Below are 14,643 nucleotides of genomic sequence, written 5' to 3'. Positions count from 1 at the left end.
TAGGGACACGCAAGTGTCCCTAGTGTCTCTTTATTAGCGCGGGTCCTAATTTAAATAGAGAATCGCGCGCCCAGGAGAGGTGCCTGGGCGCACGTTGGGAGAGCGGGTGCTCAACTCGGAGAGCCAGCTTTCCCGTACTTTATATTGAATAGGCCTGTATCTCAGGAATAAGCATGAAGGTTGTGGTGTCACTGGATTTTTGGGTGGAGTTAAATGAATACTCTTGTTAAATAGCAAGTCTTTTGAAAGTACAATAAAGAATTGAGAACATGCTCCCTAGAACAGCCAAATTGAAATACAATCAAAGTACCTTTCTTCCTCTTAAAATCCATAGCTATTGCAGTAAGAAATAAATTTTGCTTCATCTGAGGTTTTTTGTACCTTGAATAGTTTGTTGTGATTGATGTCTGGAGTTTCTCCACTTGAGGGCTGTGGCATGGCATTTCTTCTGTTTATCTTTTAAAATACAGTGCAGAATTTAATGTTTATATACAACTTAATAAATTATATTAAATTCTGATTAAAAGCATTCAATATTTTTTCTTTTACAGTCAAAAAAGCAAATTTACAGGGATCTCCAGGTAAGAAGTTTTTCTTGCTTTATTTTCCTAAAATTAAATTCATTAATATTTAGGTGAACATATGGATAAAATATCAAATTAAAATTGGAGGATAATAGCACCAGGTTTTAAGTTTACATAGATGAATTCTCTGGTATTAGAATCTTATTTGGAATTAGAATAATGCAGATAGAAAAGCATATTATAAGTAATTATACAAGAAGTAATTTTCAGGCCCCGACTCCTCCACCTGCCAGTATCTCTCCCCTCCACCTCTAGGTTCAACCTCTTCCACTCTATTGCCAGTCCCAGAGTTAGACCCCGTTCTCAGTACTGCCCTTCACACAGGCTCCCTCTGTCACTCCCTCTCTCACATATACACACTCTCATACAGGCTCCCTCACTCAATCGCGCACACACACACATCCCCTTATACAGGGCCCTCTTTATTGCATACACACCCACACAAGCTACTTGTAAAGCACATGCTGCTTTAGTGCCCTTTATGCTAATTTTCAAAAAACGCATGTGGGTATTGGAGGAGTAAAATAGTTTGTATATTTTTGAAAATAGGTACACATGCTATTTGCCTCTGGCAGAGGAAGACATCTGCCAGGTTAAATGGCTTTGAAAATTGTCCTCCAACAGTCCCTCATTTCTTGTGTTCCATATTTATGAAATATAAAAAGATTTTCACAGGACCATTATCATGACTTATGTTTGGGTCGGTCTGTGCAGTCAAGAGCCCAGTCTGCCTCTTTTGTGCTTACAAGCAAGCAGCGTCTGTGTGCGTACCACACACCTTACATTAGTGCATAGCAAGGCACCGTGACAATAACAGAAAAAGGTTATTACTTAAAGATGCAGAATTTTAAATATTTTGAGCAGAATTTCCATAGAAATTCACTGTAAGGGTGTCCCTTCCACTCGCTCTCCCTACTCCCCTGGCCACTTTGCCCTCTCAGGCCTCAACTCCTCCACCTGCCAGTATCTCTCCCCTCTATCTCTAGGTTCAACCTCTTCCACACTCTTGCCAGTCCCAGAGTTAGACCCCGTTCTCAGTACTGCCCTTCACACAGGTTCCCTCTGTCCCTCCCTCTCTCACACACATACACACACTCATACAGGCTCCCTCACTCTCTTGCGCACACACATACACATCCCCTTATACAGGGCCCTCTTTCTTGCATACACACCCACACAAGCTCTCTTTCTCTCTCACACATACACCCTCACACAGGCTACCTATGTCTCTCTCTCATGCACTCCTTCACACAGGCTTTGTTTCACACACATACAATCCCTTCATACAGGCTAGCATCCTCACATTAGGGGTGTGCAATCGTTTTCACCTTATTGGCGATCCACAATGTATATTACACTTTTCGTTATATATGTGGGGAGGCGAAACGCATCGCGACTCCCCACGTATATAACTTATTATCTGTCTAATTCGGTGCGTCCCGCGGCACGTGCTTTTCTTCGCCCCCATTAGCTAGCTATGATTTCACAAAATGGCAGCGCCCATATCCTACATTCCGGTATCCATGCCGACCTGTCTGACCCTTTCCTGTGAGTCACTGACTTACAGGCGAAACGCATTGAATGCAGTGTATCAGCGCTGACATTTTGTGAAATGCACTGAATGCAGCCAACCGCGCTGTCATTCAGTGCTCTCTGTGGATTTTATTGATGAGCCAGCACTATATATACATCAGCACGAGGAGAACCATGCACTTACTTTACAGCGGTGGTATGGGGAGGTGGGGTTTGTGTAAGGAGGCTGCTGTACTGAGAGATAGGCTAGTAGTAGTTAGTAAAGACTAAAGAGAGAAAAATCTATTTTTTATTTTGCTGCAGTGCCAGCTAGTCCTGTTTCTGTTTGTTTCAAGCAGTTTATTTAGGTGATCTGACTGAGATGCTGTGCCAGGGAGAGAAGCTGCTAGCAATCACCATTAGGGTGTTGTGGCTGGCTGGGAGAGAGATTTTCATCCATTTTCCTGGTGTGCCAAAAATTCCTGCTTTTTTAAACTGAGTTTTTTAAATTCAAGTCACAGTCTCTCTGTGCACTGGGCTGCAGTGGGTAGTTTAACAGACTGAACTTTATCCCAGGACAAGCAGGATGCTAGTCCTCACATATGGGTGACGTCATTCACGGAGCCCTTAAGCGGGAAAAACTTCTGGCAAAGTTTCTAGAAGCTTTTAACTGGCTGCCTGAGGCTACTGAGCATGCCCGGCATGCCATGATATTCCCTGCCACAGGGGTCTCACTTCAGTCTTCTTTTTTCCGCGCTGCTAAATACATCGCGGTTCACAGGAGCCCTGTGAGGTTCTCCTCACAACTACAAAAAATTAGAAAAATATTTGCCCTTTACGGGTCTCACTCGCTTTGTCACCGGCTGGTGATAAACCATACTTTTTTCGCTAAGAAAAAATATCCATCCTTCATCGACGGATGTCGATGGAAAAGACTTCAGGCTTCAAAAAGTGTCCGGCCTGCAACCGAACAATGTCCATAACGGACCCGCATGTCGAATGCGTTCGGTGCCTTGGTGGAGACCACGACATCGCCGCCTGTTCACAGTGCCAGGAAATGACGGTGAAAGGCAGGAAACTCCGCCAAGAAAAAATGGCACAAATATTTCAAATCCAAGCAGGGCCATCTCCAATGACTTCTACAAAATCGTCATTGGTAGGCCTTACAAAAAAGATCTTAATCAAGAAAAGACTTCCGGAGGGCTCGGGGGATGCCTCCTCTCCAACACCCTCCGCGTCATCGACAAGGTCTGTATCTGAACCACGTTCCAAGCATAAACACCGACGGCACCGTTCCATTCCGCCGCTACCACCGCCGGGGGAACCGGTCCCTAAAAAACAAAAGCTTTCATCGGCCTCCGTAACATCGGTGCAGGAATCGATACCATCGACATCGATTGCAGACTTAACTACGTTAATCAAACAGATAGTCACCGATGCCCTGCAAAATCAAATACCGGCGTCATCGCCGATGCCGACCACAGTCTCGATGCCGACTGCCGAGTCGATGCCGACCGCCCAGTCGATGCCGACAACTATGTCGATGCCGACTGCCGTATCGATGCCAACAACCCTGTCGATGCCGGCAGAATCGCCGATGTTTTCAACCTCGATACCGGCTGCCCAGCCGATGCCGGCGACTCCATCAACGCCAATGCCAGCGATGACTTCATCGATGCTGTTCACTACTTCTTCGATGACAGTCCCATTCGCATTACAAGACCCATCGATGACATCGATACTAACAAAAAGCTCGATGACCACGATGACTTCTAGGCCCATTTCATCGATGATCCCAATCTCGATGTTCACATTCCAAACTTCATCGATTCCAGCTGCTGCACAATCGATGTCTCTGTACACTCTGGCACCAACTAGAACACCAGTACCAGAAAAGACATCTACAGCAAAAAAATCATCAGGAAAATTTAAACATTCTTCCATTCCAGCTCCAGATACTTCTACTTCTGAAGCAAGACTACATAGCATCCTCACTAAAAGGTACCAAGACCTTTTAGCATCCTTGCCCATAGGACCTGATCAAGAGGAAGAGGAAATAGAGGATGAGGACAGAGAGGGTTCACCAGATCCTCAAGATCCCTTACAAGGACCTTCAGGAGTTCCCCCATCTAAAAGGCTGGAACCTCCTCAATACCAACCTACGTCAGACACATGGTCAGACACAGAATCAGAGCATTCCTCAGAGGATTTTTTTATCTGAGAATACTCCACCTCAAGCAAAAAAGCAGTCACCTCCAGAGGACCTTTCATTTTCCTCTTTTATTCAGGAAATGTCTGAGTCCATACCCTTCCAACTCCAGGCTGAAAGAGATGAGAGGCAACAAACCCTTGAAATACTACAATTTGTTAATCCTCCTAAACACAATTTAGCCATTCCAGTGCATGAAGTGCTTTTACAGCTTCAGCAGAGAATATGGGAACACCCTTGTACAACCCCTGCTGTAAACAGGAGAGTAGACTCCACTTATCTTGTTCAAACAGCACCAGGATTTGAGAAACCTCAACTCCCTCACAACTCCCTGGTGGTAGAATCTGCCCAGAAAAAATCCCGCAGATCCAAAACACATGCCTCAATCCCTCCAGGGAAAGACAGTAGATTTTTAGATTTAATGGGCAGAAAAATCTACCAAGGAGCCATGCTGAACTCAAAGATTGCTGCATATCAGCTTTATATGACGCAGCACCAGAGAAATCTCTGGAAACAAATCAAAGAGTTTCTACCATCCCTGCCTCAGCAACAACAAGAGGCAGCACAGCAAATTGTTCAAAAGGGACTAGATGCAGGTAAGCATGAGGTAAGGGCAGCCTATGATGCTTTCGAAACATCATCAAGAACAGCTGCATCCGGCATCAGTGCAAGAAGGTGGGCCTGGCTAAAGGCTTCAGATTTACGCCCTGAAGTCCAAGACAAATTAGTTGACCTACCTTGTCAAGGAGACAACTTGTTTGGCACCAAGGTGCAAGATGCCGTGGCCCAGCTTCGGGAACATTCAGAAACATTGAAGCAGTTATCCACCTTACCTCACGACACTGCAACTCATGCAACACGCAGGCCACCACGCAGGGAGACTAAAAGTCCCTTTTACCGACCAAGGAGGTATTACCCTCAGCCCTCTAGGTCAAGACCTCCAAGGTCTCAACAACGACCTCAACAAAGACAACAGCGGTCTGCGAGGCCACAGCCACCTCCTCAAACAGCTTCCACCTCGGGTTTTTGAAACACATCCCAGAGTGCAGAGCCAACTGCCCAATCCTTATCCCAAATTGCCAGTTGGAGGAAGAATTTCCCATTTTTACAAAGAATGGACAAACATTACAACAGATCATTGAGTCCTCTCCATTGTTCATCAAGGCTACCGCCTAGATTTCTTATCTCTCCCTCAGGAGTTTCCACCACAAAACTCCAATCTCAATCACATACCTCAGTTACAAACAGAATTATCTGCTCTTCAGAAATCAAAAGCGGTGGAACATGTACCACACACTCAGAAGGGAAGAAGATTCTATTCCCGGTATTTCCTCATTCCAAAGAAAACCGGAGGCCTACGTCCCATTCTAGATCTCAGAAATCTCAACAAATTCCTAAGAAAAGAAAAATTTAGGATGGTGTCCCTAGGCACCATGCTTCCACTAATTCAAAAGGGAGATTGGCTTTGTTCTCTGGATCTTCAAGATGCATACACTCACATTCCTATATTCCCGCCTCATCGCAAGTATCTGCGATTCACAGTGGGACATCAGCATTTCCAATACAGAGTGCTGCCATTCGGCCTAGCTTCAGCTCCCAGAGTATTCACCAAATGCCTGGCAGTGATAGCAGGACATTTGCACAAACAAGGTGTTCATGTTTTTCCTTATCTCGACGATTGGATAATAAAAAAGTCAGTCACAACAAGGAGCAGTAACTTCCCTACATTACACAATAAAGTTACTTCACAAACTGGGATTCCTCATCAATTATCAAAAATCCCACCTGAACCCTTCTCATCTACTCCAATTCATAGGAGCAGAATTAAACACAGACATTGCACAAGCTTTTCTTCCAGAAGATCGTGCAGTCATGCTGTCCCAGTTGGCGTACTCAATTTCCATACAACGACAAGCGACAGCTCATCAGTTTCTAATCTTACTAGGCCACATGGCTTCAACGGTTCACGTCACTCCTATGGCAAGATTAGCCATGCGACTAACCCAATGGACTCTTCGATCACAATGGATCCAAGCCATTGAACCACTACATTATCAAATCCAAGTAACCCACCAACTACGCTCTTCGCTACATTGGTGGACAATCAAGGACAATTTGCGCAAGGGCCTACCCTTCCAAAAACCAGTCCCTCAGATAACATTAACTACAGATGCATCCACCTTAGGGTGGGGAGCTCACATACATACATACAGCTCACAACATAGGAACTTGGACAAAACTCGAAGCCACATATCAAATCAATTTTCTGGAACTTCGAGCTATACGTTATACGCTGCATGCGTTCAAGGACTGCCTTTCACACAAAACTGTGCTGATCCAGACAGACAATACGGTAGCCATGTGGTACATCAACAAACAGGGAGGTACGGGCTTGTATCTCCTTTGTCAAGAAGCTGCACAAATTTGGGACTGGGCCTTGACTCACTCAATGTTCCTACAGGCTACTTATCTAGCAGGGATTCAAAATGTCCTAGCAGACCGACTCAGTCGCCAGTTTCAACCACACGAGTGGTCTCTGAATCCCTCAATAGCGACCAAAATATTCCAACGTTGGGGACAACCAACAACAGACCTCTTTGCGTCGCATCTGAACCACAAACTGGACAACTTCTGTTCTCTACACAAACAGAAGAACCAGCCAGCCAAGGACGCTTTTGCTCGCCCTTGGAACTCAGGCCTACTATATGCATATCCTCCAATACCGCTTATCACCAAGACTATGGAGAAGCTACAACAGGACAAGGGGTCCATGATACTCATAGCCCCGTATTGGCCTCGACAAGTATGGTTTCCCACACTGCTAGACCTTTCAGTCAGGGATCCAATACGCCTGGGAGTAGCTCCCAATCTCATCACTCAGGATCAGGGTCGGTTGCGACATCCCAACCTCCAATCCCTATCCCTGACTGCATGGATGTTGAAAGCTTAATCCTACAACCACTCAATCTTTCAACCAATGTTTCTCAAGTACTTATACCTCACGCAAATCTTCCACACGAAAGAATTATTCTTTCAAATGGAAAAGGTTCACTTTGTGGTGCAGACAAAATAATATTGATCCTTTCACTTGCCCCACAACTTCTCTTCTAGACTATTTGTACTATCTATCTGACTCTGGTCTTCAGACATCATCAATCAGAGTACATTTGAGTGCAATCGCAGCTTATCATAACAAGATGGGAGATGCACCTATATCCACACAACCTCTCGTCAGCAGATTCATGAGAGGTCTAACTCACCTTAAACCACCAATTCGGCCTCCAGTCACACAATGGGACCTGAATCTGGTCTTAACAGGATTAATGCGTTCTCCTTTCGAACCCATAGATTCCTGTGATCTTAAATTTCTCAAATGGAAAACTATTTTCCTCATAGCCATTACGTCAGCTAGAAGAGTTAGTGAGTTACAAGCACTTGTCACGTATGAACCTTATACAAAGTTTCTCCATGACAGAGTGGTTCTCCGAACACACCCAAAATTCCTTCCTAAGGTAGTTACGGAATTCCACTTAAATCAAACAATAGTTCTACCCACATTCTTTCCAAGGCCTCACTCTCACCAAGGGGAAAGAGCTTTACACACTTTGGACTGTAAACGTGCATTGTCTTTTTATTTGAATCGCACTACGTCCCTCAGAATATCCAATCAGCTTTTTGTCTCTTATGATCCAAATAAGCCAGGTAAAGCAGTGGGAAAGCATACTCTATCCAATTGGTTAGCAGATTGCATACAGTTTTGCTATGAAAAAGCAGGCCTTCCTCTCCAAGGGCGAGTAAAGGCACATTCAGTAAGAGCAATGTCAACCTCAGTAGCACATTTTCGCTCAGTGCCAATCATTGACATTTGTAAAGCAGCAACATGGAGTTCTCTTCACACCTTTGCAGCTCATTACTGTTTGGACAAGGAAGGACGACAAGATTCAGCCTATGGACAATCTGTCTTAAAGAATTTGTTTCCAATTTAATCCCAACTCCTTCTACAACCAACCTACTGTGATCGTCGGCTGACTCATTTCCTCAACAATGCATTGCTGCTACCTGCATGGACAATGACTCAGCCTCTAGCTTGCTAATCACCCATATGTGAGGACTAGCATCCTGCTTGTCCTGGGATAAAGCAAAATTGCTTACCTTGTAATAGGTGTTATCCCAGGACAGCAGGATGTAGTCCTCACGGAACCCACCCGCCACCCTGCGGAGTTGGGCCTCAGACTTTATTATTTTATTTTGTTAACGCTTATTGCTACATACAAGACTGAAGTGAGACCCCTGTGGCAGGGAATATCATGGCATGCCGGGCATGCTCAGTAGCCTCAGGCAGCCAGTTAAAAGCTTCTAGAAACTTTGCCAGAAGTTTTTCCCGCTTAAGGGCTCCGTGAATGACGTCACCCATATGTGAGGACTACATCCTGCTGTCCTGGGATAACACCTATTACAAGGTAAGCAATTTTGCTTTATTATTGGGACGGTCTGTGCAGTGAAATCCCCAGTCTGCCTCTTTTGTGCTTACAAGCAAGCAGCTTCTGTGTGCGCACCAAACACCTTACATTAGTGCATAGCAAGGCACCGTGACAGTGGGCAGTGGGTAGTGGGTAGGCACTACTCAGTGACATTAAATCCATAATGTCAGGGAAAGCTAGATGTAGTCGACTGATTGGGACTGGCAGAGGAGGCACTTCAAAAGACACTAGTGCAACTCCCCCATTAAAGTTAAAAAGGCACCTGTCGCAATCTAAACTCTTTGTAGGGGCTGGCAGTTCCATCACGGAAAAAAATGAAATCTGACCATGATGCATCGCCATCGCCACCACATGTTTCTGGCCCTGTAGTTTTGGAGGTGAGGGAAGGGGAGGCAGTCATGCCAGACAAAATGTCGACACCCAAAAGCAGCAGGGGGACAGAAGTCTCGACTAACACTTAGCATTGACAAGGTAGGGCAGTCACTGTTTGCTTCTGATTCAGATGAAGAATCATCTTGTGTGGGATTCTCATCAGAAACGGAAGAAGTAATAGGTGACGAATCTTCAGGGGGATCAGTTAGTCCGGTCTTAGCCTCCACTTCAGTGCAGCAGGGGAGAGATGAAACGGAGGAGGAGGAGGAAGAGCAGTCAGCACAGGCACAGAGGGTGACTGAGGCCCCTGGCATTGCTTCTCAGGGTGCACCCACTACCTTAGCTCCAGTGGCAGCTTCTACCCCCAAGGCTTTAGAGAGGTGAGGATCACGAAAGACATCTGTGATCTGGAGACACTTTAAAGTAATGGAAGACCCGCGTTTTGCTCGGTGTAATTACTGTGCCAGGGATATTAGCAGAGGCAAGCAAATGGGATATCTATCTAATTTTGGCATGAGCCATCATATGAAGAGGCAACACCCAACAAGATTACTGCCATCTGGGGATGGTGGCAGTACCAGTCGAGGGACCCCTTCGTAGCAGTGTGCAGTGGTTAAAAAGCAGCAGAGTCCGCCCACACTCTCATCCCCTTCTAGCAGTCAGGTGGCAGGCCAGCAACCCCGTGACATGTGGCAGAAGCGACAACCCACCATGGAGGAAATGGGGTGGAGTGCGGTAACACTATCCCGGGGTAGGAGGCAGGCAGCCTCAAAAGTTCTAACCAGGACCATTGGGGAAATGATTGCCCTTGATGAGCAGCCCTTGCAGTTAGTGGAGAATGTGGGCCCTGACACACGCAATACTTTTATGGGCTACTTATCTGGCAGGCATTCACAACGTAGTGGCAGATTGCCTCAGTCGTCAATTCCAACCTCACAAGTGGTCTCTGGATCCAGAAGTGGTAACCAAGATCTTCCACAGTTGGGGGCCACCCAACAATAGACCTCTTTGTATCACAAGTGAATTACAAAGTAGCCAATTATTGCTCCCTGTTCAAGCAGAAAAACCGCTTACCCAGTGACGCCTTTGCTCACCACTGGAATTCAGGCCTTCTGTATGTGTATTTATTTATTTAAAAGCTCTTCTACTGTATCCTCCGATACCGCTAATAACCAAAACTCTAGTGAAGCTACAACTGGACAAAGGGTCCATGATACTCATTGCCCCATATTGGCCTCGACAAGTATGGTTTCCAATACTTCTCGATCAAGGAACCAGTTTGCCTGGGCACAGCACACACTCATCTCAGGATCAGGGCAGGTTGTGTCATCCCAACATTCAATCCCTATCCTTCACGCATGGATGTTGAAAGCTTGATTCTACAACCTCTCAATCTTTCAACTAATGTCTCTCAAGTGCTTGTAGCTTCACATAAACCCTTCACACGAAAGAACTATCGTGCAAAATGGAAAAGGTTTACCGCGTGGTGCACACAAAACAGTGTTGATCCTTTTTACTGCACTACATCATCTTTATTAGACTATCTGTGGCACCTCTCAGACTCTGGTCTCCAGATATCATCTGTAAGGGTACATTTAAGTGCAATCTCAGCTTATTACAATACCATTGGGGATGCACCAATATCAGTACAACCCCTAGTTAGATTTATGAGAGGTTTAATTCAGCTGAAATCGCCACATCGACCCCCGCTCACACAATGGGAGCTTAATGTGGTCCTAACGAGGCTCATGCGTTCTCCTTTTGAACCCATGGATTCCTGTGCTGTTAAATTTCTCACTTGGAAGACTATTTTCTTAATAGCCATCACATCAGCAAGAAGGGTTAGTGAGTTACAAGCACTTGTCACATACTCACCCTACACAAAATTCCTACATGATCGAGTGGTACTCCGTACACACCCAAAATTTCTTCCTAAAGTTGTTACGGAATTCCATTTGAATCAATCCATCATCTTGCCTACTTTCTTCCCGAAACCACACTCTCATCAAGGAGAGAGGGCTTTACACACCTTGGACTGCATACTACTTAGATTGCACTACAGCCCATAGGAAATCCAACCAGCTCTTCGTTTCTTTTGATCCAAACAAACCTGGGAAAGCAGTAGGCAAGCAAACTCTATCCAATTGGCTTGCAGATTGCATACAGTTTTGCTATGAGAAAGGCCTTCCTCTCCAGAGGCAAGTAAAGGCGCACTACAGTAAGAGCAATGCCAACTTCAATAGCACACTACCGTTCAGTGCCAATAGCTGACATATGTAAGGCCGCAACATGGAGTTCCCTTCACACATTTGCGGCTCACTACTGTCTCGACAAGGAAGGATGACAAGACTCAGCCTATGGACAATTTGTCTTAAATAACTTGTTTCCAGTATAAACCCAACTCCTTCCACTTCCAACCTTTTGTGATTTTAGGCTGCCTCATTATTCCCAACAGTACACCAGTTTTTGTGCCTGTTGCACAAGTTGTACGCTGTTGGTCCACTACAAAGATGACTCAGCCTGTAGCTTGCTAATCATCCATATGTGAGGACTAGCATCCTGCTTGTCCTGGGATAAAGCAAAATTGCTTACCTTGTAATAGGTGTTATCCCAGGACAGAAGGATGTAGTCCTCACGAAACCCACCCGCCACCCCGCGGAGTTGGGTCCGATAAGTTTTATTTTATTTTTGGCTAATGCTCATTGCTACAAACGAGACTGAAGGGAGACCCCTGTAGCTGAGAATATCATGGCATGCCGAGCATGCTCAGTGGTCACACTGTGCCAGTCAAAAGTTTCTAGAAACTTTGACAGAAGTTTTTCCGTATACGGCTCCATTACTGATGTCACCCATATGTGAGGACTACATCCTGCTGTCCTGGGATAACACCTATTACAAGGTAAGCAGTTTTGCTTTACATGACACGGTATTCAAAGGAATCTCTGGAAGCAGGTTCAGGGAATAGCTGACTTTCCCAACAGTAGCCTCATCGCCATACTACAGAAAGGCCTTGAGGCTGGGAAGCATGAGGTTCATGCTGCTTACGACTCCTTTGAAACAGCTTCTCGCTTGTCGGCAACAGGAATCAGTGCCAGGAGGTGGGCCTGGCTGAAAGCATCTGACTTGAGACCTGAAGTCCAAGTCAGACTTGATGATTTGCCATGTACAGGTGACGACCTATTCAGAGACAAGATACAAGACGCATTGGCTCAACTAAAAGACCACAATGAGACCCTGCGGCAATTATCTACAGTTACTACCGAGGTCCCTTCCTCTGCAAGGAGATCCACTAGAAGGGACCCTAGAAAACCATTTTATCGCCCATGCCTACCTACATCTCGCGTGAGGCCAACCAGGCCGTCTCGGAGAGCACATCCAAGACAGCCTAAAACATCCAGTCCTCAGCCACCACCGCAAACAGGCCAAGCCTCTGGATGTTGAGATCTATCCAGAGAACGGCAGGTGCTCCACAAATCCATATCCAGATTTGCCAGATGGAGGTTGAATTCACCACTTCATAACCAACTGGCTCATCATTACCATAGACCAATGGATTATATCCATCATAATCCAGGGATACCATCTAAACTTCCTCATGGTACCCCCGAACTCACCACCCAATCCTCTGTGGATGCAAAACGATCACACAAGTCTTCTAGAGTCAGAACTGTCCACCCTTCTGGGCGCCAGGGCTGTGGAACCTGTTCTCCGGGCACAGCACGGCAGAGGGTTCTACTTCCGTTGTTTTCTCATTCCAAAGAAATCAGGTGGCCTCCTCTCCATCTTAGACCTCTGCAATCTCAACAAATTTCTACAAAAAGAAAAATTCAGGATGGTGTCCTTGGGCACCATGCTTCCCCTTCTGCAAAAAGGAGATTTGCTCTGTTCTCTGGATCTTCAAGACGCTTACACTCACATTCCAATATTCCCACATCACCGCAAGTACCTGCGTTTCCTAGTGGGACATTAACACTTTCAGTACTGGGTCCTGCCTTTCGGACAACACCCCGTATATTTACAAAGTGCCTAGCAGTGACTGCGTTCCATCTATGCAAGAAAAACATACACGTCTTTCCTTACATGAACGACTGGCTCATCAAGAGCCAATCCAAGCAAGGAGCTCTCGATGCCCTCAAGCTCATTGTCAATCTGCTACTCTCGTTGGGATTTCTCATCAACTACCAAAGCTCCCACCTGACTCCACTCACCTCCTGACTTTCATCGGAGTAGATTTGGACATTACAATGGCAAAGGCCTTCCTGCCCAACCGCCGCGCAGACACACTCTCCAAGCTAGCTATGTCTCTACTACAAAACACACAGCTTCAGCCCATCAGTTCCTAACGTTGCTGGGCCACATGGCTTCCACGGTCCATGTCGCTCCTATGGCCAGTTTGGCCATGAGAATAACTCAATGGACTTTGAAGTCTCAGTGGCTCTAAGCCACTCAACCTCTGTCAACCCATATTTATGTAACCCACCAGCTACATCAATCACTTCTCTGGTGGACAAACAAAGCCAACTTGTTAACATGTCTACACTTCTAGCAACCAGTTACACAAGTGACCTTAACCACAGATGCCTCCAACTTGGGTTGGGGAACTCACGTGAACAATCTTCAAACTCAAGATACTTGGATGAAACTTGAAGCAACATTTCAGATCAACTTCCTAGAGCTTCGAGCTACACGTTATGCCCTATATGTGTTCAAGGACTACCTTTCACACAAGATTGTTCTCATACAAACTGACAACACAGTTGCAATGTGGTACTTGAACAAGCAGGGCGGCACAGGCTTTTATCTCCTCTGCCAAGAGGAGATAAACCTCTAAGCATGCATGGGAGTTCCCGTGCACTAAATACCTGAGTCTCCTCAGTCTTTTCTACCAGATATGGTCTGGGCAGGTCTGGGCCTGGGCCCTTGCACACTCCATGTATCTCCGGGCCACTTATCTAGCAGGCATACAGAATGTAGTAGCAGATCATCTCAGCCGACAGTTCCATCCCCACGCGTAGTCTCTGGATCCTGTGGTAAGGATCAGAATCTTCCTAAGCTGGGGGTCAACCAACAATAGACTTCTTTGCATCTGAACTGAATCACAAAGTGGACAGATTCTGCTCCCTGCACAGGCAACAAACAAGTTAACCATGGATACTTTCGCTCGCCCCTGGAACACAGGCCTCCTATATGTGCATCCCCCGATTCCGCTGATAGCCAAAACTCTAGTGGAACTCCAACAGGACAAAGGGTCAATGAGACTCATAGCCCCGTATTGGCCTTGACAAGTATGGTTTCCCATACTTCTCGACCTCTCGATCAAAGAACCCATTCGCCTGGGCACAGAGCCCACTCTCATAACTCAGAACCAAGGCATGTTACGCCATCTGAACCTTCAGACCCTATCCCTCACAGCCTTGATGTTGAAAGCTTGATCATGCAACCACTCAATATTTCAACTGATGTCTCTCAAGTGCTTGTAGCCTCA

The 14,643-nt window shown here is 45.9% G+C and overlaps 1 protein-coding gene across 3 annotated transcripts in view; it reads left to right on the top strand.

Annotated features, from left to right (window-relative positions):
- UNC13B (unc-13 homolog B) overlaps positions 1-14,643 on the top strand; it is a 1,232,326-nt gene that overhangs the window by 36,093 nt on the left and 1,181,590 nt on the right. For all 3 annotated transcript variants that reach the window (XM_029581856.1, XM_029581857.1, XM_029581864.1), the window contains exon 2: positions 552-581. In XM_029581856.1, the coding sequence (XP_029437716.1) occupies positions 552-581 (30 nt within the window). The remainder of the gene's footprint in view (positions 1-551; positions 582-14,643) is intronic.

This window comes from Rhinatrema bivittatum, chromosome 1 (assembly GCF_901001135.1).
Source record: "Rhinatrema bivittatum chromosome 1, aRhiBiv1.1, whole genome shotgun sequence".
In the NCBI taxonomy this organism is placed as follows: domain Eukaryota; kingdom Metazoa; phylum Chordata; class Amphibia; order Gymnophiona; family Rhinatrematidae; genus Rhinatrema; species Rhinatrema bivittatum.
Note: the sequence above shows the minus strand (reverse complement) of the source record. Positions and strands in the feature narration are given on the sequence as shown.